The sequence below is a fragment of the Heliangelus exortis genome, chromosome 16 (assembly GCF_036169615.1).
Source record: "Heliangelus exortis chromosome 16, bHelExo1.hap1, whole genome shotgun sequence".
NCBI lineage: Eukaryota > Metazoa > Chordata > Aves > Apodiformes > Trochilidae > Heliangelus > Heliangelus exortis.
In genome coordinates this window covers 13,493,924-13,513,904 of record NC_092437.1, presented here as the reverse complement: position 1 = coordinate 13,513,904, position 19,981 = coordinate 13,493,924, and the positions used below count along the sequence as shown (strand labels likewise).

Sequence of the window (19,981 nt, the reverse complement as noted above, 5' to 3'; positions counted from 1 at the left end):
AACTTCTCCCTCCGACGCTCGGCACCGGGCAGCACCGGCTCCGGAACCGGAACCAGAACCAGAACCAGAGGGTTGCTCTCACTAGCTCCAGACCCCCCAGCCCGCCGACCATCACTGCATGACGTCACGGCTCCTCGTGACGCGCTCCCCCTAACGCAACGCGCAGGGCACGCACGCGCACTACCAGCCCCTCCCACCGTGCCTTTCCTTCCCCGCCTCCCATCTCTGATTGGTCGATTCTGCTGTCAATCCGAGTGTGGGGCGGGGCGGGCCGGGACGTCTGTCCAATCGGGTGGCGGCGAACGGGCCGGAGCGGCGAGGAGCAGGTGAGGGGCTGCGGGGCAGTGAGGGGTGCGGGGTTGTTCCGTTCCGGGCTGGATCGGGGCTGTGCCGGCTGCGGCTGCCCCGGGGCGGTGTTGCCGGCTCTGCGCAGGTCCGTGCCCCGCAGCGCTGCGAGGGTCCCGCGTTGCGCCCCCCAACCTGGGGCGAGCCGCGGGTCCGGGTCCTCAGGCGGGGCTGGGACTGGGGTTCGGTCGGGAGAAGCCGGGGTGCGGGGTGCCGCGGGGCCCTTCCGCAGCCGCCGCGGTGCCGGGGCGGCGGGGATGGTGCTGAGCCCCCACGGGGAATACCGCACCGGGCCGGGCCGTCCCGTGGGAAGGTCGATGGGTCTGCGGGGTCCGGTGTGTGACTCTGCGGGGTCTGGTGTGTGACTCTGCTCCGCTCCGCAGCGCTGGGCATGGCGGCTCCCTGGGAAGACGTGGTGCGGGACCAGGAGGCGGTGCGGGAGGCGGCGGCGGTGGCGGTGGACGCGGCGCTGCTGGAGGGAGTGCTGATGCGGACCGAGGGGGAGCCCAACGCCTCGGATGTGAGTGCCAGGGGAGTCACGGGTTCGGTCCCGGCCGGGAGCTGAGTCAGCACAGCCCCGGGGAGCAGGAGGAGGAGGCGGGCGCCGTCCCTGCCATGTCCCGGCAGCCTGGGGCAGCACCCACCTGGGGGTTTCGCCCGCACCCCAGCCTGCTCTGAGGGCATCCCCCGAGAGACACAGCCCTGCCTTAACAGCGCCCTTACCCAAGGAGAGAGAGATCTGGGAAGGTTTGGGAAGCTGCCAGGCGCCCTGGAGGTTGTATGGTGGTGGGAGTTCATCTCTTTGAACCCGGGGAGCATCTCTTGGAGGGGTCTCAGTTTTTGGCAAGCCTTCACCCCGTAGCTGGAACAGGGGTGGCCGAGGTGTGGGATTCCCTCTGGTGAAGCTCTGGGAATTGGCTGGAGCAAAAGCACTGGGAGCTGGCAGGGCTGCAGGGAGTGATGTCTCCACCACAGGGGCTGCTCCTTGGTGTCAACCCAGGGATCAGGTCAGGGCTTTGAAAGGACCTTGGAGGGCGAGAGGAAGAGGGAGCCTAGAAGGGGAGGCCAAGCATGTTGCTGGTGCCCCTTGTCTCGTGCAGAAATCAAGGTGAATTGGGAACTTCTCTCTGTTGCAGTGTTTTGGCTTTGAGGCTGAACCTGTTCTTGAGCTGTGGGGTGAGCCAGAGATCTGGAGTCACCCCTGGGACTCAGCAGGGATCAAATGGAGTGACTACCAAAAAGCAGGACAGGCAAATTCACCTTTTCTTTGCAACTGGGGTGTTTTAGAGTGCTAAGGTAGAAACAGCTTAAGCAGCTGCTGCTGCCTCTTCAGCCCCACTTTAACTCCTCAGACCTGACAGCTCTGCTCCTGGGTTCTTGCTTGCAGGTAGTGAATTATGCTCCCTTCACGTTGCTCCCATCTGCAGTACCAAGTGCCTTGTTTGAACAAGCCTACGCTGTGCAGCAAGATTTTAACCTGCTTGTGGATGCTATTAGTCAAAACAAAGAATTCCTGGAGCATACCCTGGCCAGGTAACTCTCTTGCATGTTGTGTCTTAATGAATTATTAAATGTAGAGCATTTATCACTTTTTAGGCATTCCTACCTTCCATCTGTTCACATCCTCCAAGCTGAGGCAGGCACTCCTGTCCTCTGCAGAAACTGCCTCCTTTGCTGCATTCTTAAGATTAATTTCTGTCAAGTCTCTGTGTTTTGAAGTCTCCTTGGTCTCTCTTGGCCCCAGATGATGAGACATCTGGCTAAGGGTTCACTCCCTGCAGTGATTTTCAGCTTTGCCAGAGTTTCAGGCTTGTGAATTCTTACCTTATGATCTTGTTGGTCCCTGAGCCTTAAATTCAAATTGCTGGAGTCTTCTTTGAGTCCTGGACTGAGCAGTCTCTTTTAGTCTCATTTTGCCTCTGCCTGTGGCTGTCTGACCCCCAGCTCTGCTGCCTACCTGTAGTTCTGATGAGTTGATTGCTTCCCCCACCCCTATCTCTGACCATCACCCTGTGTCCCCTGCTCCCCCAGCCATGCTGGGAAGGTGACCCACAGGCTCTGGGTGCTGGAGGACTGGTCAGCTCTGGTTCCTGATCTTCAATGGCTTTGTTGCCCTGTGCTGGAGCAACCATCCCTGACTGTTCCCCAGAATCTCTTAAGGTTGATGCTTCCCCAAATCCCCTTTTGCCTTCCTGCTGCCCGTTCTGTGCTGCCTGTCTGTGTGATTGCTGATGGCTCTCTGGCACAGTGACAGAGCAAGGGTGAGTTTTTTCCAGCATTGTTTTGCTAAAGCCTCACCCCTCAGAGCTTGTTCCAGAGCTGGCAGCAGGCAGAGCCTGTGGGGACACGTTGATACCTGTGTGAGGAACACAGAGCCTGGGGCTGGTGTGCACCCAGTGCCTGCCCTCTGACTCCTCCTCTCCAAGGCATTGCAGCAGCTTCTTGGAGGTGCTGCTCACCATGGTCTCGAGGATTTGGGACCTTGGAGGAAAGCCAGACCTGCTCTAGCAGGGCCCCTGGAGCACTTGGCACCAGAGTGTGTGGGATTTAGAGCCCAACAGAACAGTGGGAATTTGGTGGAGCTTCTATGAACTCTGTGTGCGGGCACAGAGACACATCTGATTTCTTGCCTGTATCTGCAGAATTCTGCTGTGTTTCTTGGCTTTTGCTTGTCCCTTCTCTCTGCCCTGCACATGAAAGTCACCTCTGCAGAGTGGTGCTTTTTGTGGAGTGGCTGTGCTGAGCAGATGGGCTTTGTGTTACCCACCATGGCCTGGGCTGAAGAATGCCCTTAGGGAGAGATGTTTAGCAGTGCTGTAGAACTTGGTCTGTAGCCACAGCCCTGCCATTTGTGCTGGAGAATGTCCCTGGGAAGGTTAATTTTTCTGGAGAATTAATTTTCTTGTTCCTCTGTGACTCTTTCAGTGGGCTGATCTGGTCTTTTTTTCTCTCTAGCACCATCAAGGTAGATGACTTCACAGCTCGACTCTTCAGAATCCACAAGCAAGTTTTGGAGGAAGGCCTGGCTCAGGTACCTTGGCAGGAGACCCCAGCTGTGGACAGCTGTGGACAGCTTTTCCCTAGAGATGGGATTGCTTGGTCTCTCTCAAGCTCTCTCAAGCTTGTTGCTGTGGGCTTTAAACTTTTCCTAGAGTCAGGCTGGTTGCTCCTTGCACTACCATGTCTTGGTCACAGCCCATGAGCTCAGGACTTTGACCTCTTTGACAGTCACACCCTTTGCTTCGTGCTGCTGGAAACTGGGAGGATTTAACCTGGTTTGTCTGTGTCCTTGGGGGAGCACAAGGACGTGTGCCATGCCAGGACCTGCTCTGCACAGGCCATCCCTGGTACTCTCCTGAGTGTTCTTTACTCCTCTGAAGCACTGAGCATGTCCAGCCACGTACATGCCCTGAGCAAGGGCCAAAGCACCCACGGACACATCTCACAAAGGCTTTTATCAAGATGGAGGTGACTTGATCTGCCCCAGGAGGATTTTATAAAGTGAGGTCGTCAAAAGGTTTTGCTCTTAAAGCAACAGGAGACCCCACTTCACCTCCCTTCTGTTTCAGTCTGTGTTTTTAGGCATAAACCGCTCGGATTACATGTTTGATTGTGGGGTGGATGGGACACCAGCTCTGAAGCAGATTGAGATAAACACCATTGCTGCCAGCTTTGGAGGCCTCACCTCCCGCACTGTGGCTGTCCATGGGTAAGGGAGCATCTCCATCCTGCTTGCTTGGCTGGTTGGAGGCTATCACAGCATTTACAGCTTTTTTTTGTTGTTGTTTGTTCCCCAGGAGGGTGTTGAAAGTGCTGGGGAAGTCTGAGGAGGCATCACGCCTGCTGCCCAACAACCCATCCAAAGGGCTTGCCTTGGGTATTGCAAAAGCCTGGGAGCTCTATGGTTCTCAAAGGTATGGAGAGAGGAGGTGCTGGGGTGTCTTGTGCCCCCCTGGGCGTGCATGGGTTTGGTTTTGAAACTGTGCATTCTGAAAGATACCTGTTTGCTAGGTAAGCTGCACCCAAAAATCCTGTGGCACCCTGGGAGGAGCAGTGTGGTTCTCTTGGCACACAAGGCTGCTGAGTCACAAAGGCAGAGAGGTGCAGAACCCTGGAGGAGCTGTGGGGTTTAACAGCCCTGCACTGAGCTTGTTTTTCCTTCTTCCCTCATGCTTATGCCCCACGCTGGTTTGGGAATTATTCAGGGTTGTATCTGACCCTCAGAAGCACTGGAGAAAACAAGCAGGAGCAGTGCAGGGAGGCTGAATCACAGAGATCAAAAGCTGGTGATGATGGGTGCCTGGGGTGTGCTCTTGGGTCTAATGGTGTCCTTGGTATCTCTTCCAGTGCTGTGGTGATGTTTCTGGTGGAGGAAGTCCAGAGGAACATTTTTGATCAGCGATGTGTAGAAAATGAGCTTTGGAACAGGTAAAGGTTGAGTTCTTCTGGGGTGGGAGAGGAAGGAGATGGCACAGTTTTGGAAAATGGAAACAGAGCACACTGCTGCCAGATCATGGTGTTTCCCTCAAGGCAGCTCGTGGGACATCTCCAGGCTCTCCAGCAGGCACACTGTGGCTGTGGGAGCATAGGAGCAGGGCAGGGAAAGATGGAGGTGTGCAGAATCTGTTTGTGTTTTACGTTGTCACCTGCTCCAGGACAAAATCAAAACAATTTGTAATTTCTGGGACTGTGAGAGGACAGGTCTTGGTATGTAGCAGGACAGCCTTTTTGCTGGAATTGTCTCTGTGGTCTGTTAGACAGCTCTCTTTGGTGATGCTTCAGTGGCCTCCTGCCTAGCACCCACATTCCTCTTCTCAGCAACCTCCCAAAGCTTCTCACCAGCCCTCTGATGGGAATACAGCACAACCTTCAAAACCTCTGCTCTCTGAGGCTGATCCCTTGATGATTTTGTGCCTGTGTAGCCCTCACTACTGTACCAGTGGTGGCTTTGCTGTGGGCCAGATGAGACAGCAAGGAGCAGAGTGAGGTTTATGAAGGTCCTCCTTGCTCTCTGTCTTGAGATTGGATGCAGGGTCTGGTGTCTCCAGGTGACCAAGTCCACAGTGCCACTGTGTGGAGGGAAGACTGAAGGGCATGAAGGAGGCAAAACATGCAGAGAGCTGCTCCTCTGTCTGCAGCTTCTTGGCTTTGAAGCCATCAGAGAGGGGAATCTGTTGTGTAGGGACAACAAAACCAGAATACTGGCTTCTATTAGAAAGACTTTAGGAGGTGAGAAGTGAGTATGGAGAAATCCAGGGTGTTTAGGCACTGCTTACAGTGTTTAGGTGGAAACACAGGACAAGTTTTTAAAAAAGGGACTGTTTTGACCTGTAGGCTTGCTCTGGCTTCATAGTACAAAGCCTGAGGTTGTTTGTGAAGAAGCTTGTGGACCCTTCTTGCTGGAGCTACTGATCCCACCTGGGATTTCTAGCTCAAGTAACTGCCCAGCTTGCTGACTCTCCCACTCTTCTCTTCCCAGGAATATTCGGGTCATCAGGAAGCGGTTCAGAGATGTGTTTGAAAAGGGCTCCCTGGATGATGCCAAGAGGCTGTATATGTGAGTATGAGCCAAGGTGCGCGTTCCTGCCCGTGTGTTGGGCACACGGGGCTGTTCAGGGGAGTTTTCAACCAAAGCTGGTGGTATGTTTGGAGTCTACACCGTGACTTCCTGAGAAACCAATCCTCATCCATGCTCCCGGCTGCTGCTGCTGCTTCCCCTGAGCTTTTGTTTTCACAGTTGTGAGGTTTTTGCATGCACACAGCAGTCCCTTACAGCTGGAAACATCATTGCTCTCCTTCAGGCCTCTGTGGGATCTTTACTTCCTCCACGTGCATCTGCTGTGCCAAGTCCTGGCTGTTTCAGAGGCTCCCACAAAGACATTTCCTGTTCACTCTTCATGTGATGCTCTGCCAGTGGGAGCTGGGCTGGGTTACTGGTGCTGGAGGAGGAAGTGTTACATGTCCCTGTGGGTTTTGCTGCTTGTGAGCATCTTGTCTGCTCCTTGGGGAGGCCAGGACATGAGGGCTGCAGATTCCAAGTGCAGGCAGCTAGTCCCAAATGTGACATTTGTCCCATTTCCAGGGTAATGTGCTTGGCAGCTGTACAAGGCTGAAGGAAGACACTGTTTCATGCCAATGTTTTTTTCTGTAGTTAGGCTGATTTTTCCATGGCTTGACCTTTGGTGTCTCTGCTTTGTGTAATTAATGACTACATTTGTCACTGCCAGACAGTTAAGGGGAAAGTGCATCCCCTGTACTTCCTCCAGAGCATCTTCATCTTCCTGATGAATGACTTTACAGCCACACTGCCTGGCTGCCAGTGCTTCTTTTCTATGCTGCTTTCCCTGACCATGCAGTTTGTGTGGCTGGAGCTCGGGTGGGTGCTGCTGCTGACAGCCCTGCCCTGTTTGGTGCCTGGGCAGGTTGTTGAGGTGATATCCTGCCTTGTATTGCCACTTGAGAAGGATCCTGTTTCTTCCCAGCTTCAGGAATCCCACAGGCCTGGTTTCTGGTGGCAAAAACTATTGAAAAATCGGGTTCTTACCTCCCTGCTGGGCTGAGTCCCTGAATTATTGAGACTTTGGTTAAGGCAGGGCAGAGGCCAGGTGTCAGCTCCCTATGTCCTCAGGACAGGGCAAGCAGCTGGGGCTTGGTGGAGAGGAGCCAGGGCTCACAGTCCTCAGCTTTCCCTGGCAGAGTCAGTGTGGAGCAGAGCAGCCCAGGAGGCCAAGGAGGGGCAGATGCTGTCAGGTGTTACCTGCCTGGCCCTGTTGCAGCCCCCTGGGTGCTGGGGGGTTCGGGCAGGGGCAGGCTGGGTCTGGCTGGTTCTGTCAATGATTCTGATTTCTGCTGCAGGGATGGCCAGGAGGTTGCAGTGGTGTACTACAGAGAGGGCTACGTGCCAAACAACTACAACCAGCAGGTCAGTGCTCACCCCTCTGCTCCCAGAAGATGCCTTGTGGCCTTGCCCAGGGAATTTGAAACGTTCTGTGCTCTCCTGGGCATGTTCAGTCCTGAACGGGCTTGGGTGACAGTGTTGGGAAGCTGTGACACAACAAGTGGGTGACTCTGCAGTGCACAGAGGTGTCCCTGGCACTCACACAATAGGAAAAGTGCAGGGTTTTCTTCTCCAGTAACCACTCCCGTGGTGTCCTCTCACTGCAGTACTGAATTCCTTCTATATGGAACAGGTTAACAAGTATTGGGTCCTGCTTAAAGGGTTTAGGCTTGATCTACAAATCATACCCTGTCCTCTAAGGCTGCAAGTAGTAATAATACAGAGCAGCTCTTGCTGTTGTCTGGAGGTGGCAGCACTGGATAAGCTGTGGATGGGGAGTTCAGGCAAAGGCAGTGGACTAACCAGGCTGTTCTGTTTCCAGAGGTGGTGGGAATCCATGTTTGCATAACTCCTGGGAGGAGACAAATCATACATCCCTAACTGAGCAGCAAAAACATTTGGGGTATTTTTTTTTGCTAAAGGGATGATTGCTCTCTTTCTGTCTCAGAACTGGGAGGCACGGTTGTTGCTGGAGCGATCGAGGGCAGTGAAGTGCCCTGACATTGCTACCCAGCTGGCAGGCACCAAGAAGGTCCAGCAGGAGCTGAGCCGGCCAGGGATGCTGGAGAGATTGCTGCCTGGCTGCACTGAGGCTGTCACTCGAATAAGAGCAACATTTGCTGGACTCTATTCCCTGGACATGGTGAGTGGGAGTGGGGCTGGAGCAGACACCAAGGTGCAGACGTGTGGTTGGCCTGCATGATGCTTCTCTTTTGGTTATGAAGATGAGAGGGCTTTGTTGTGGCCCCTGAGCAACTCTGTTGATCTGATGGGTTTATCAAGGACCCCCTGCTCCTCCTTGATGCTTTGCTGTTCCATCCTTTCCTGCCAGGGTGAAGAGGGTGACAAGATAGCTGCTAAAGCTATTGCTGACCCTGACCGGTTTGTGCTGAAGCCACAACGAGAAGGTGGAGGTAGGAGCTGGGTTTGGGTCCCTGGGGGGTTTCATTGTGTTTGTGCTGTATCCAGGAGAGGCAGTAGCTCCCTGATGCCTCCTGGTCCTTCACTGAGGGGTTAAAGGTGGCCACAGAGTGGCTTGTAGCTACTTGTAGCCATGGGGGAATGTTCATGGCAGTCAGGTAGTGCTGCCCCAGAGCTGGGGTGCAAGGGCTGAGTGTTGGAGCTGCATAGCTGGGGAAGTGCTTGCTATGCTGGTTCTGTTGTCAGGCAACAACCTCTATGGTGAGGAGCTCAGACAGGTTCTGGAGAAGATCAGAGACAGCCCCGCGAGAACCTCCTACATCCTGATGGATAAGATCAAACCACAACCAACAAAGAATTACCTGCTGAGGGCTCACAGTCCCCTGCAAGTGTCTGAGTGCATCTCTGAGCTGGGGATTTTTGGTGTCTATGTCAGGTAAGAAACATGCTTGTGTTACAGGGTGTTTACCTGCTCCAGCCAGCACTTGGGTTGGGAGTGTTCTCCCCTCTGTGCTGTCTGAGCAGGACAGGTGGCTCTGGGGAGGTGAGGATACAGGGATCAGTCTTCTGCCCCTGTCAGCAGCTCCCTCAGTGGTGTGTTCAGGTGCTGAGCTGCTGCTGCTCTGTACCTGCTGCCAAATGCTCTGGAAAACCCCAGAGCTGGTGCTGGCAGCTACTGGTTTAACAGCCACATGGAACTGGTCTGGTGTGTCTCATCCCTGATTTCCAGCAGCACTTCTTGAGTTCTGGATGCAGCCACGTTTTTTTCTGATGCCCTGGTGATCTTGGTTAATATCTGAAGGTTTAATGCATTCATTTTCAACCCTAAAGAGCTGCTGCTTTTTTTTAAAACCCTCGAAGACCCACAGAAATCTTTCCATAGCTTATAAATTCAAGTCATTCTCATGGAGTTTTAGAAAGAAGTGTAATCTGGCAGCCTTCAGCACCTGCCACTGCCTGTGTGCAGCAGTCAGACCAGAATGGGCACCTACAGGCACAGCTCTGGTGTTAGCAGAGATCCCTGTGTTAGCCCAAGGGCTTTTTGTGCTGGTCACCTGCCCCGTGCTGGGACAGGACATGTGAATCCCATTCTCTTGGGTGAAATGCCTTGAGTTTTGTGCTCTGCAGGCTCTCAGTTGCCTTTTTCTTTGCAGACAGGGCAAGGAGATGGTGATGAACACCACTGCCGGCCACCTCCTGCGGACCAAGGCCATCGAGCACGCGGATGGGGGGGTGGCTGCTGGGGTGGCAGTGCTGGACACTCCTTACCTGGTGTGAGGAGGTGATGCCCCAGCCCTCCCACCTCGCTCTGCTGCCCCAAGAGCTGACCTGCCCCAGCCCTGTTCTCCTTCGGGTGCGTTTACTGACGTGTCAGGGGCTGAGGAGGGAACTGCATGGACACAACTGCTCAAGTGTCCTGTGTGCCAGCCCCAGCTCCTCTGCAATTCCTGCTGCAGGGAGCAGGGACCCCCTTGCTCTGCCTGCTCAGGGGACACTGCCCCTTGTTTGTCCCAGCTGCAACCTCCTAGGGCTGTGCTGGTCTGGGTGTTCCCCTGGGGTCAAGCCCGTGGGCAGGGGCTTGTACAGAGCTCTGGGTGAGCACCCCACACCCAGTGCCTCAGTGCTTTGCAGGGTGGAGAGGAGCTCTGCTCCCCAGGCCCGTGGGCACTTCAGGTCAGGTGTTCTGTCCTGATTTCTACTGTGCCTGAGGATCCTGCCCAAGGGACAGCTGCCCAGGGGTCAGCTCTTTCTTGCTCTTGCTTTGCCCCACTCCTGCTTTGCTGGACAGGGTGCTCATTCACACGGTGCCTCTGCACTGCCCAGGGCAGGCAGCAGTGCACAATGCATCTGATGTGCCATGCCCTCCCCAGGGGGAGGCTTCATCTGCTCCCAGTGCCTCCTGCAGCCCTGTGGGCTTAAGAATCCCCCACCCACAGTGGCAGATCCCAATATGACCAGGAACTGGAGCCTGGTGTCACAGCCAGTGTGGTGATAATCCCTGAGGGCTTCTGCCACTGCAGCTCCCACTGAGCAGCATCTCCTTCAGCACGTGCAGCCCAGGAGCAGGTTTGGGGAGCCCTGACCTGGGTAATGGTACTGCTGGGACCTGGGGCAGGCTGAGAGTGGGAGCTTTGGGGTGAGGAAGCAAAGGAATTGCAGAAGCTGAGAGGTGCAGCCCCAGCTGCTCATGGTGTCACTCTGGGACCAGCAGATGGTGGCAGAGCTCTCCCTCCAGGTTTCATGAATCACTGGGACCAGTGCAGCAGTGGAGGGACAGGGGGGAGTGTGGGCTCTCCTTCCCAAGGGCTTTTGCCTCTTCCTCCAGCTCCTCTTTTCTCCTCAGCCAAGCAGTTCAAGGGGCAATGTTAAAGTTGCACCTTTCTGGCAGTGCTCTGGTAAAGTGTCCAGGCAGCCTCAGTTCTACCCTTTGAGTGACACCAGCAAGAAACAACCTAAAAAGCCACCATTCCTGAAGAATTCTGTCAGCTGTGCTGCCTGACAGCCCTGCATCCTGCTGGGCAGCAGCACTGTGTGTTTCAGTCAATCTTCCACCTTGACATGAGTTCAGTTCTGTAAGTGTGACTGATCCTAGACTTCCTGGGTGGTTTCATTGCAGGGCTTGATTAACCCCAGCCAGAGATTAAAAGGTATGTGCAATCTGAACTGTTGTTTTGTGTTAGTTGTGTCCCAGCCTGGACAGGGAGGAGAGCAGTTTGGGTGCTCCCTGGCCAGGCAAATGCCAGTGTGTGCCTCCTCCATGGTACCTTCACACCAGGGGCAGCTGAAGCCAAACCAGCAGCTTCTGTGGTTGCAGTTTGATCTCAGAGGGTAGAGATGGGTCCTGGTGCTTGGCTCCATCATGCTGGTCCAGCACAAACAGTGGGTGGTGAGCTGCTGGGGAGGGTGCCAGGTAAGATGGTCTCCAGGAGGAAGCACCCTCAGCCTGGAGCTGTGAGGAGCAGAGCACTGGGGCCAGAGGCAGAGGGTGGGGAGACCTGAGCCAAAGGTAACCCTGGGGACCTGGGTGGAGAAAGATTCTGGGGGTAACCATCACTGTCCCAGGGTGAGGACCAGGCCTGCTGTGGGGGTGAGGTGGCTTCTGGTGGGTGCCCGAGTCTCCCTGGCACTGCTCCTGCATGGTGCAGTTTTCATGGTGCCTTAGTGGTTTGCTTTTGGCTGGGGACCAGGGAGAAACTGAGGCACAGGCTCTAACACTGGAATCAAGAGCTTCTGCCCTTGGCTCCATGCAGGGCAGCAGCACAGCCCCAGTCACAGCCTCTCCCTCCCAGTCCATGAAGAGGCATTGCACTGGCAGTGCCCTCCCCATCCCCAGCACCCACCCCCACCACAGCTCAGCAGCAATGTCTGAGCTCCCCCCATCTCTCCCAGCCTGGACAGCAGACAGGCACCTCCAACCCATGTTTCCATTGTGTTTCCTTGGATTTTATTCTCTGGTGGGTTGGGTTTTTTTGGTTTGTTTTTTTTTGCATAAAATTCTACCTCTATCCAGCTATTACATAGCAGCTGAAGAGTAACAGAGGAGGAGAGATGAGGTGGGAATCCTTGTCAAGGGGGTGGCACATCCCAGTGGTACAGAGGTGTGGGGGACACTGGCAGAGATGGAGGTCAGAGCTCACAGACACCTGTGGTGAGAGCAGCAGCTCACAAGGGACAGCAGAGCACCCACAGCACCAGCCCTGAGCCCCCAGCCTGGGGGGCAGCTGCCTCCTCCTTTCCAGTCAAAAGTCAGCTCACGTTGGAGGTAAAGCCTGTAGGTTGGCACTGGCCAAAAAAACCCAAAGAAGCTGTTGCAGCAAGTTTTAAAGCCCCTTTCTCCTTTGGTTTAAGTGCAGGAAGCAAAGGGTGTTCCACACAGGTGTTAGAAGGGAGGTGACACTCCCAGCTCAGCCCAGGGCTGTAGTGCAGTGGGATTCAGGAAGAAGAATGGCTTTGGCAGTGCCCTGGTGCTGCTCAGGAGCTTTGGGGTTTTAACTCTCATCATAAAGCTGGGTGATTTCAGCAGAAACATCTTCCTCTGGTTGTTTTTTGAATTCTTGATGAGAAAACATCATCAAAGACTAAAGCAGCCCTGCCCTGTAGCAATGGTCATGGGGGGGCTGTAACCCAGTGCCTGGTTTGCCTGCAAGGGGAAAGGTTCCCCTGCAGGGCTGTGTCTCCTCTCCAGCCTTCACTCTCTGCAGCACCCAGGTGGCTGGGGTGCTCAATGGAGCACATCAGAACAAGACTTCTCCTCCTAGACCCTGGCTCCCTGTTGTGTCCATGGCCAGTGAAGGACCTTGGATTGGGAAAAATGCACCAGCTGGCAGCATGCAGTCAGGAAGCAGCAGGACTTGGTACCAAACTGCTCTAACCCCCTTGTTTAAAGAACCCTCAAGCTCAAGGGAGCTTTGCTCTGCTCCCCTTCAGGCCCAGGGACACCTCTGCTAGTGACAGGCTTGGGCAGTGGGTGGAAGACTAAAGCTCAGGGATATGGTGAAGATGTGAGAGTGGTTTTAAGCTCTCCTGCAGCTTGCAGCACTCCAAGGAGTAAAGGAAGCTGAGCTGGCCTGTGGGCAGGGGCAGATACACCTCCTTTGTCTGCCCCTGTTGAGTAACTCCAGCACCACTTCTCCTCCAACCCCCAAAGTTCCTTCCCACCATGCTCGAGCTCCTCAATTACATAAAGTTAATTAACACCTTTCCCTCCCAAAAAAAACAAAATTAAAATTAAAAATCAAGAATGAGGTGCTGAAAAGGGAGGAGGAGTCATCCCTGTGCACAGAGCTGAACCTCAGCTGTACAATACCCATCTGGAGCACAATTCACACACTCCTGGGGCATGGGCATGCTGGGGAGAGGTGGCCTCTCCAGAGCCATCCTCCTCCTTGGGAACGTTTTGTACATTCAGTTCAACAGGGGAAGATCTACTTCCCAGGGCAGACAAGGGACCTGCTCTTCAGGACATTGCTGCTGATACAGTTCTGTTCAGCAGGGACAGGTCATGCTGCTACTGTTTAGTGTCACATCTGTTGTTGAAAAGATGTTTTATGATGCCTGGGTTTGCCAAGGTGGAGATGTCCCCCACATCTTGGTCATTGTTGGCAATCTTCCTTAATATCCTCCTGGTAATCTTTCCTGTAATGACAGCCAAGAAAGGAGAGGAGAAGTTGGGATCTCTTCAGTATCTTTACCAGGAGCAGGGAGTGCCCAGATCTGTGGCATCCTGCTTGCCCTGAGGTTGTTCCTCCCTGAATCTGAGTGGTCCTGGACACTGGCAGGAACCACTCAGTCCTCCCCAGCACTGCCCCTGGGCACTTACCTGAGCGGGTTTTGGGCAGGCCAGGGGCATACTGGATGTAATCAGGCGTTGCTATCGGTCCAATTTTGTCTCTGACTGCAAGAAAAAGAAAGTTGTTTTCATTGGAAGTGCCAGGAGATACCTCACACAGCCTCTTCAGGCAGGATGACCAAGTTAAGACATGCAGGAGGCAGCCCCTGGGGAACCTGGCAGGGCAGTGCTGAGATGGCAGCAAGTCCTGCAGCAGTGAGCACTTCTTCCCAAAGGCAAGACCACTCATTTTTAGATTTTCTCTATAATTGCTACACCAATCACTAATACTTTTTTATGATCTCCATCTTCAAGAAATATCTCTAATGGCTACACCAATCACTATTACCATTTTGAGAGAGCACACACAGATTTACCATTGGGTTCCTACAGAGAAGAAACTGCCACGGGTCCATTTCATGTGTTAAATGCTGGAGCCTGTTGTAGCCAGAGCTCGAGACCAGAGCACAAAAACCCAGAGCACTGCCCCAAAAAGACCAAATAATCCCCACAGCAAGTCAAGATCTGCCAAAGGGAGCCATGGGAACTGTGCCCACAGGAGAGCACTGCAAACAAAAGCCTGTTGGGGTACCACAGTCCTTCTGCCAACTCCCAAGAGGTAGAAAAGGCATCACATGAGCAACCAAAGGCCACAAGAACTGTTTTCAGTCTTGGCCTGCCTTGGTCTTATCAGAGGGGATATCTTGTGGTAGTTGCTTAGCATCCTCCAGACTACACCCTCATTCAAGCACCCAAGCCCTTAACCCATCCATCCCCTGCCCCGTGTTGCCCTCCCTCTCCCTGCCATGTAATTTCCCAAATATTTGGCTGTTGCTACCTTGTTTTTTCAGCTCATCTGCCAGGTTCTTGGTGAACTCGTGGCCATCTCTCAGGGTCACAAAGCAGTAGAGGCATTCACCTTTCAGGGGGTGTGGGTGGCTGACCACTGCAGCCTCTGAGATGGCAGTGTGCTCCAACAAGGCTGACTCCACCTCTGCAGTGCTCAGCAAGTGGCCTGGAAGCAAGGAGAGGCAGTGAGTGCTTCACAGACCTGCACAGGGCTGCAGGCTTCCTCCTTTCAGAGATCATGGGCTGTTCCCAAAGCACAGGCTGAGGAGGAGCTGGATTTGGTAATCCAAGCTGCCATCATGGCTGGCTGGAAGGTGCAGAGGAGGAAGAGGTTGGGTCTGCAGAGCTCAGGAACCCACCCTGCCATGTCCTGCTCCAGCTCTTGGCCCTGAGGAGATGAAAGGACACTCCACATCTTGGGGCAGGGGACAACTCACTCCTGTACACCTCTGCTCCTCTGTCTGTGCTCTGACTTTGCACCTGGGACTGCTGTCCCAGAAAACCATGGGAAGGTGGGCAACTTCTGAATGATCATTTGGTGGAAAATCAAATACTGCTGGTCAGATGAAAGGATCTGGTTTGATCCAGCAGTGAGTACCTGTAGGCTACAGCCTCCAGGAAAGGAGGGAGCTAGTAAAGACAGTATATGGAAAACAATGGGCTCAGAAGCAGCTGAATCTCACACATTCAGTCAAGAAAGGTGGAAGAATCTCCACACAGCCTGACCCAGCTCCAGCTTCTGGGTTACAGGACACCATGGTTAAATTAGGGACCTGCTCAACTTCTCTGACTCCTTGTGGCTCTAAATCCTTCAGCACAGAGACACCGTGGCTGGTTAAGGACCTCCTCTAAGAGGTTACAGAAGGTTCCTTCTCCCCTGTGGGTTGTCTCCAGAGGAAATGATGCAGAAAGTCACTAAGTCACAGACTCATCTGTCAGAAATAACCCTGGCCCAGCGACTAGATCTACTTTGAGGACAGGTTGCTGGGCAGAGTCACTGAACCATCCCCCATAAGGCAGGGTGGCTTTTTGAACTGGTGTCAGAAATGGATGCAGAAGTGTCTCCCATGAAGCAAGGTGTCACCCTTAACTAAAGTCAGAGAGCACATTGGTCCCCAGTGAAGACAAAACTCAATTCTTACCAGAAACATTCAACATGTCATCAATTCTCCCCGTGATCCAGTAATAACCATCTTTATCTCTCCTGCAACCTAAAAATAGCCAGAAACGACAGCGTGAGGAAGCAGTGCCAGCCCTTGGAGCAACTGATAGGAAATTGTGAGGATAGGACACAGCAAGACTTAAACTGTTCTCCTCAGACCTCTCTAGCCACACACTCCCCAGACAACTTTACCATCTCCTGTCACGTAGTACCCAGGGAACTTCTTGAAGTAGGTGGTTTCAAAGTGCTGGTGGTTCCCATACAACGTACGCATTATTCCTGGCCAGGGCTGCTTAAACACCTGGTGGTGAAAAATGCAGAAAAAAAGAATAAAATTCAGTGAGAGCAAAGCCAGCAACCCAGGCTTTGCACTATGGTGACTGAGACACACAGTCTGCACGCAGTGAGGGAGGAGATGCTGGGGAGACAGCCAGGGGTGATGACACCCAGACATTTGCTGCCCAGGGCTGATTGCCTGGGAAAGTCCTGCCAGGCTTGGCATAGGGGAAGGAGCTTGGCTGAGAAGTTGTTTCCTGTCCTCCTGCCTTGCCCACGTGTCTGAGTGCATCTGATGTTCAGCTGAATGGTTTGTTTACAGCATTAAGTTCCCAGCCAGTGATGGGAGTTCCTACCACCCAAGGGGGTCCCTTGGTGCACCCAGAGTAAGCAGCAACACGTGGGTGCTACCAGGAAGGTACCAGAGCTCAGAGGGGATGGACAAGAGGAGGGTGGGGAAGATGAGGCCTTCTTTACCAGGTAGCCTTCTGCTTCTCCTTCCAGCTCTTCCCCCGACTCGTTCAAGATGGCAGGGACCACACCAAAGAAAGGAAATGTCTGCCATGGGGACCAGAGAGCAAGGAGACATGGAGATGAGCCCACACGTTAAAACCCCATGAACCAGAGGGAGCACGAGGCAGGGGAAGGGCAGCTTTGGGGAGGGCTGTGGCACACAGGGCCTGGAAGCACAGCTGCATGAAGCCAGGCTTGGGATTTTGGGTGGTGGCCACCTCCCCATATGCACCACCATCCCATGACCACCCTGGCAGGCTGGTAACCATCAGGCCATGGTACAGACAGTGCCTTGCTGTGGCCCCAGGGAGCCCTCCCTGCCCCCAGGGAGAAGAGGAGTACTCACAGCAGAGCCTGGCTTCATGGGGGTGGCAGCAGGGAGGGATGTCAGCATGTGGCCACCCTGCAAAGAGAGGCAAAACCAAGTGAGTTTGGGTCATGCCAGACTGTCCCACAGCTATCTGCCTTGGGTCTGGTCACAGCTTGTCCCAGTAAGATGCTGGCTGCTGGGGACAGCTGTGGAGATGGGACCTCGGGAAGGATGCAGGAAGGGACAGGGAGAGGAGATTTGGGATTTTGAAGAGGGGACAGGGAACCCTTTGGAGAGGAGGCTCTCCCACTAGAGCCTGTTTGTTGTCCAGCCAAGAAAGACAAGGGGAGCCAACACAGAGTTTCCTGGGCAAGTAAAACAACAAGTCCACAGAGAAACAAAGCAACACTACAGCAAACCTGCAAAACCCCTGTGGGGAGCACGAGGGAAAGAGGTCCCAGGGCCACCCAGGTGAGGACTCACTGTCTCTGTCTGCCAGAACGTGTCCACAATGGGGCACCTCTCTTCTCCCACCACGTGGTAGTACCACAGCCAGGCTTCAGGGTTGATGGGCTCACCCACGGTCCCCAGCACCTTCAGAGATTTCCTGCTGTGCCTGCAGAGAGGAGGGGGCTGGCAGGGGCTCAGCAGGCCACCAGGAGCAGCAGCTGGCAGCCAGCTGCACAGCAGAGCCCACAGGAACCCCTGGGCTACCCAAAGTGTACTTGGGGCTTCTAGACCCTTCTCAACCCTTTTCCACAGGAGAAGAAAGAAGACCTCTGTGATTTTGGTGCCTCCCACTCCAAGTTTCTGCTTGGTTCTATTTTTAACCTTCCCTGGGCCAAGGAGCAGCAATCAGAGGAGCTCTCTGCCCTGCACACCTCTGTAAGCTTTTCAGGGAGAAGCAGGGAGAACCTGCAGTCTCTGAGCTTAGCTGCAGCTTACAGTGAAAAAGAACCATAGAATTTTCAGGGTTGGAAGGGACTTTTAAGATCATCAAGTTCCAACCCATCTGCGATGGGCAGGGACACCTCCCACCAGCTCAGATTGCTCAGAGCCCTGTCCAGCCTGGCCTTAAAATCTTCCAGGGACGGATGGGGCTTCCACCACCTCCCTGGTGAGGGACCTGCTTGGAAGAGTTTAGTGCCAGGAGTGCAGAAATGGTGGTGAGCATATTGCTGTGTAGAAGGCAGAAGATCCTGGTGTGTTCAGAAAATGGACACTGCTCCTCAGAGGGGAAGCTGGGACCCCTGGTCCCCCATAGGGAGGAGCCTCTGGATGTGCCAGAGCCAGGGATCCCCACACCACTGGGGCTGGCACTCACTTTTTGACAGGCTCATCCCCGTGCTTCATCAGCAGCCGGATGGCTGTGGGTGCTGTGTAGAACTTGGTCACCTTGTACTTGTCAACAACACTCCACATTCGACTGACATCTGGGTAGGTGGGGATACCTTCAAACTGAGAGGAGACAGGGCAGTGACACAATTGTTCCTTACTGCTACTGCCCTACAGCACCTTCCCAAGCAGGAGAAGCAGAGAGCAACAGGGACCAGACCAGCAGCTGGACCCTGCCATGCAGTGAAATCAGTCCAAGTCCAGGGGCCTCTCCTACTGCTTCCATGGGATGGACTTGGCATCACCCTACCCTGGGTGTCTGAGCAAATGTCCCCCAAAACAGCCTAGCAGCCTAGGGTGGCTGCCACAGTGCCACCAGCCCAAATGCCCCTGCCTACATGGTAAAGGTGAGAGGTGTGCCAGAACCACAGCCCAAAGTACCAAGAACCCCCAAAGGACAGTCCCAATGTGACACTGCTTCTCCTGCATGCATTGGCCCAGGGAGTCAGGGTCATTGGCCTCTGGCTCCCTGATCTGTATACAAGTGACTCCTGCAGACTGCCATGAAGACACCAGAACATGCAGGTTGTCACATCAGCAGTGAAAACATCCCTCCCTGCTCCTGATCCAGATTTCTCATTACCCCATGGCAGCCCTGACTGCTCTGATACACAAGGTTTGTACTTCCATGGGAAGGATATGGGAACATTTGAAAAATTAACCATCCCAAAAGCCACACACAAACTAATCCCACCATCTGCCACTGAGCAGTCACCCAGACCCTCCTCAGAGACTGCCACCCCTCCTTGCAGAGCTCAGGGCACTGCACACTCATCACATAACAGTGCAGAGATGCAGCTCAGCTCCACCATCTCCACTTTCTTGGAGTAAAAGCCCCCAGCACTTACTAACACACTGGTTGCCCCGTTTGCCAGGGGTCCATAAGCCAGGTAGGAATGGCCTGTTATCCACCCAACGTCAGCTGTGCACCAGTAGACATCCTCAGGTTGGTAATCAAACACGTATTTAAATGAGGTGGCAACAAAAAGCATGTATCCACCCACTGTATGCAGCACACCCTAAAAGCAGAAGGCAAACAACTGTCAGGGCAAGGTCCCAGCAGGACTCTCCCAGAACAAATTGAGCATCACTGAGCTCCAACAGCAGCTGAGCAGGAATGACCAACACAGCCCCTTTCCCAAGAGCTCTGTGGTTCCTTTCCTTGCTGGGACCTCCCAATGTGACCCTTGGCAGTTCCCACAGCCGAGGTGTTGGTGTAGCTGGGACATACCTTGGGTTTCCCAGTGGAGCCACTTGTGTAGAGGATGAAGAGCTCGTCCTCTGCATCGCACCACTCGGGCTCACACTCCATGCTGGCACTGCTCATCAGCTCGTGCCACCACAAATCCATGGATGGGTTCCAGGGGGTCTGAGGAAAGCAGAAAATCAGACACAGAAGCCCCAAGAGCAAGAGAGGAGGGGAAGAAGGGTGCAGCCCCAACCTTACCCCCCTCATGGACTCGTGGAGGCAGATGTTCACAGCACAGCTGCTGCCCCAGAGCTGTTTGCTGCAAACCATGCACCAGAGCTGCAGCTCCAACTCCAGAAGCTCCTTTTCTCAGCCCACAGCCATTAAAATCCTTTAAGCATGGTCTGGCTGCAAGACCTGAAGAAGACTGTCCAAACCACCAGGAATGCTGACAAACCCCTCTCACAACAGCAGCAGCAGCAGCAGCAGCCAGGAGAGGGCCTCCCACAGCAAACAGGCTCCTCCTGCCCTCCTGGGCTGCCCTCCAACAACTCCACGGCCTCAGCACAGCCATGAGGCCACACACCCTGCAGGGACACCCAGGGCAGCATGGCCTGAGACAGAAAGGAACATGT

General features: G+C 54.2%; 2 protein-coding genes across 7 annotated transcripts in view; one reads left to right on the top strand and one right to left on the bottom strand.

The window, feature by feature from the left end:
• The first annotated feature begins 268 nt into the window (after positions 1-268).
• On the top strand, positions 269-10,987 carry GSS (glutathione synthetase). Of its 3 annotated transcripts, none has more exons than XM_071759696.1 (13): positions 269-326; positions 729-865; positions 1,733-1,878; positions 3,301-3,376; positions 3,915-4,054; positions 4,143-4,259; positions 4,693-4,773; positions 5,825-5,902; positions 7,201-7,267; positions 7,851-8,045; positions 8,235-8,316; positions 8,570-8,759; positions 9,478-10,987. In XM_071759696.1, the coding sequence occupies exons 2-13, from the start codon at positions 737-739 to the stop codon at positions 9,599-9,601; spliced, it is 1,425 nt and encodes a 474-aa protein (XP_071615797.1). In that variant the 5' UTR covers positions 269-326; positions 729-736; the 3' UTR covers positions 9,602-10,987. The 3 variants fall into 3 exon arrangements, with proteins under 3 accessions (XP_071615797.1, XP_071615794.1, XP_071615795.1); XM_071759693.1 differs by lacking the exon at positions 269-326 and adding an exon at positions 329-433; XM_071759694.1 differs by lacking the exon at positions 269-326 and adding an exon at positions 343-658.
• A 96-nt stretch (positions 10,988-11,083) lies between these two features.
• The window catches only part of ACSS2 (acyl-CoA synthetase short chain family member 2), a 34,039-nt gene continuing 25,141 nt past the window's right edge, over positions 11,084-19,981 (bottom strand). For 2 of the 4 annotated variants that reach the window (XM_071759692.1, XM_071759690.1), the window contains 11 exons: positions 19,389-19,526; positions 19,006-19,176; positions 18,087-18,220; positions 17,246-17,378; positions 16,799-16,855; positions 16,417-16,497; positions 15,856-15,964; positions 15,644-15,712; positions 14,491-14,667; positions 13,644-13,718; positions 11,084-11,215 (listed from right to left, as the gene is read on the bottom strand). In XM_071759692.1, the coding sequence (XP_071615793.1) occupies positions 11,091-11,215; positions 13,644-13,718; positions 14,491-14,667; positions 15,644-15,712; positions 15,856-15,964; positions 16,417-16,497; positions 16,799-16,855; positions 17,246-17,378; positions 18,087-18,220; positions 19,006-19,176; positions 19,389-19,526 (1,269 nt within the window). In that variant the 3' untranslated portion in view covers positions 11,084-11,090. Of the gene's footprint in view, positions 11,216-11,745; positions 13,460-13,643; positions 13,719-14,490; positions 14,668-15,643; positions 15,713-15,855; positions 15,965-16,416; positions 16,498-16,798; positions 16,856-17,245; positions 17,379-18,086; positions 18,221-19,005; positions 19,177-19,388; positions 19,527-19,981 lie in introns of those variants that run through there. The other 2 variants (XM_071759691.1, XM_071759689.1) reach the window with 1 other exon arrangement.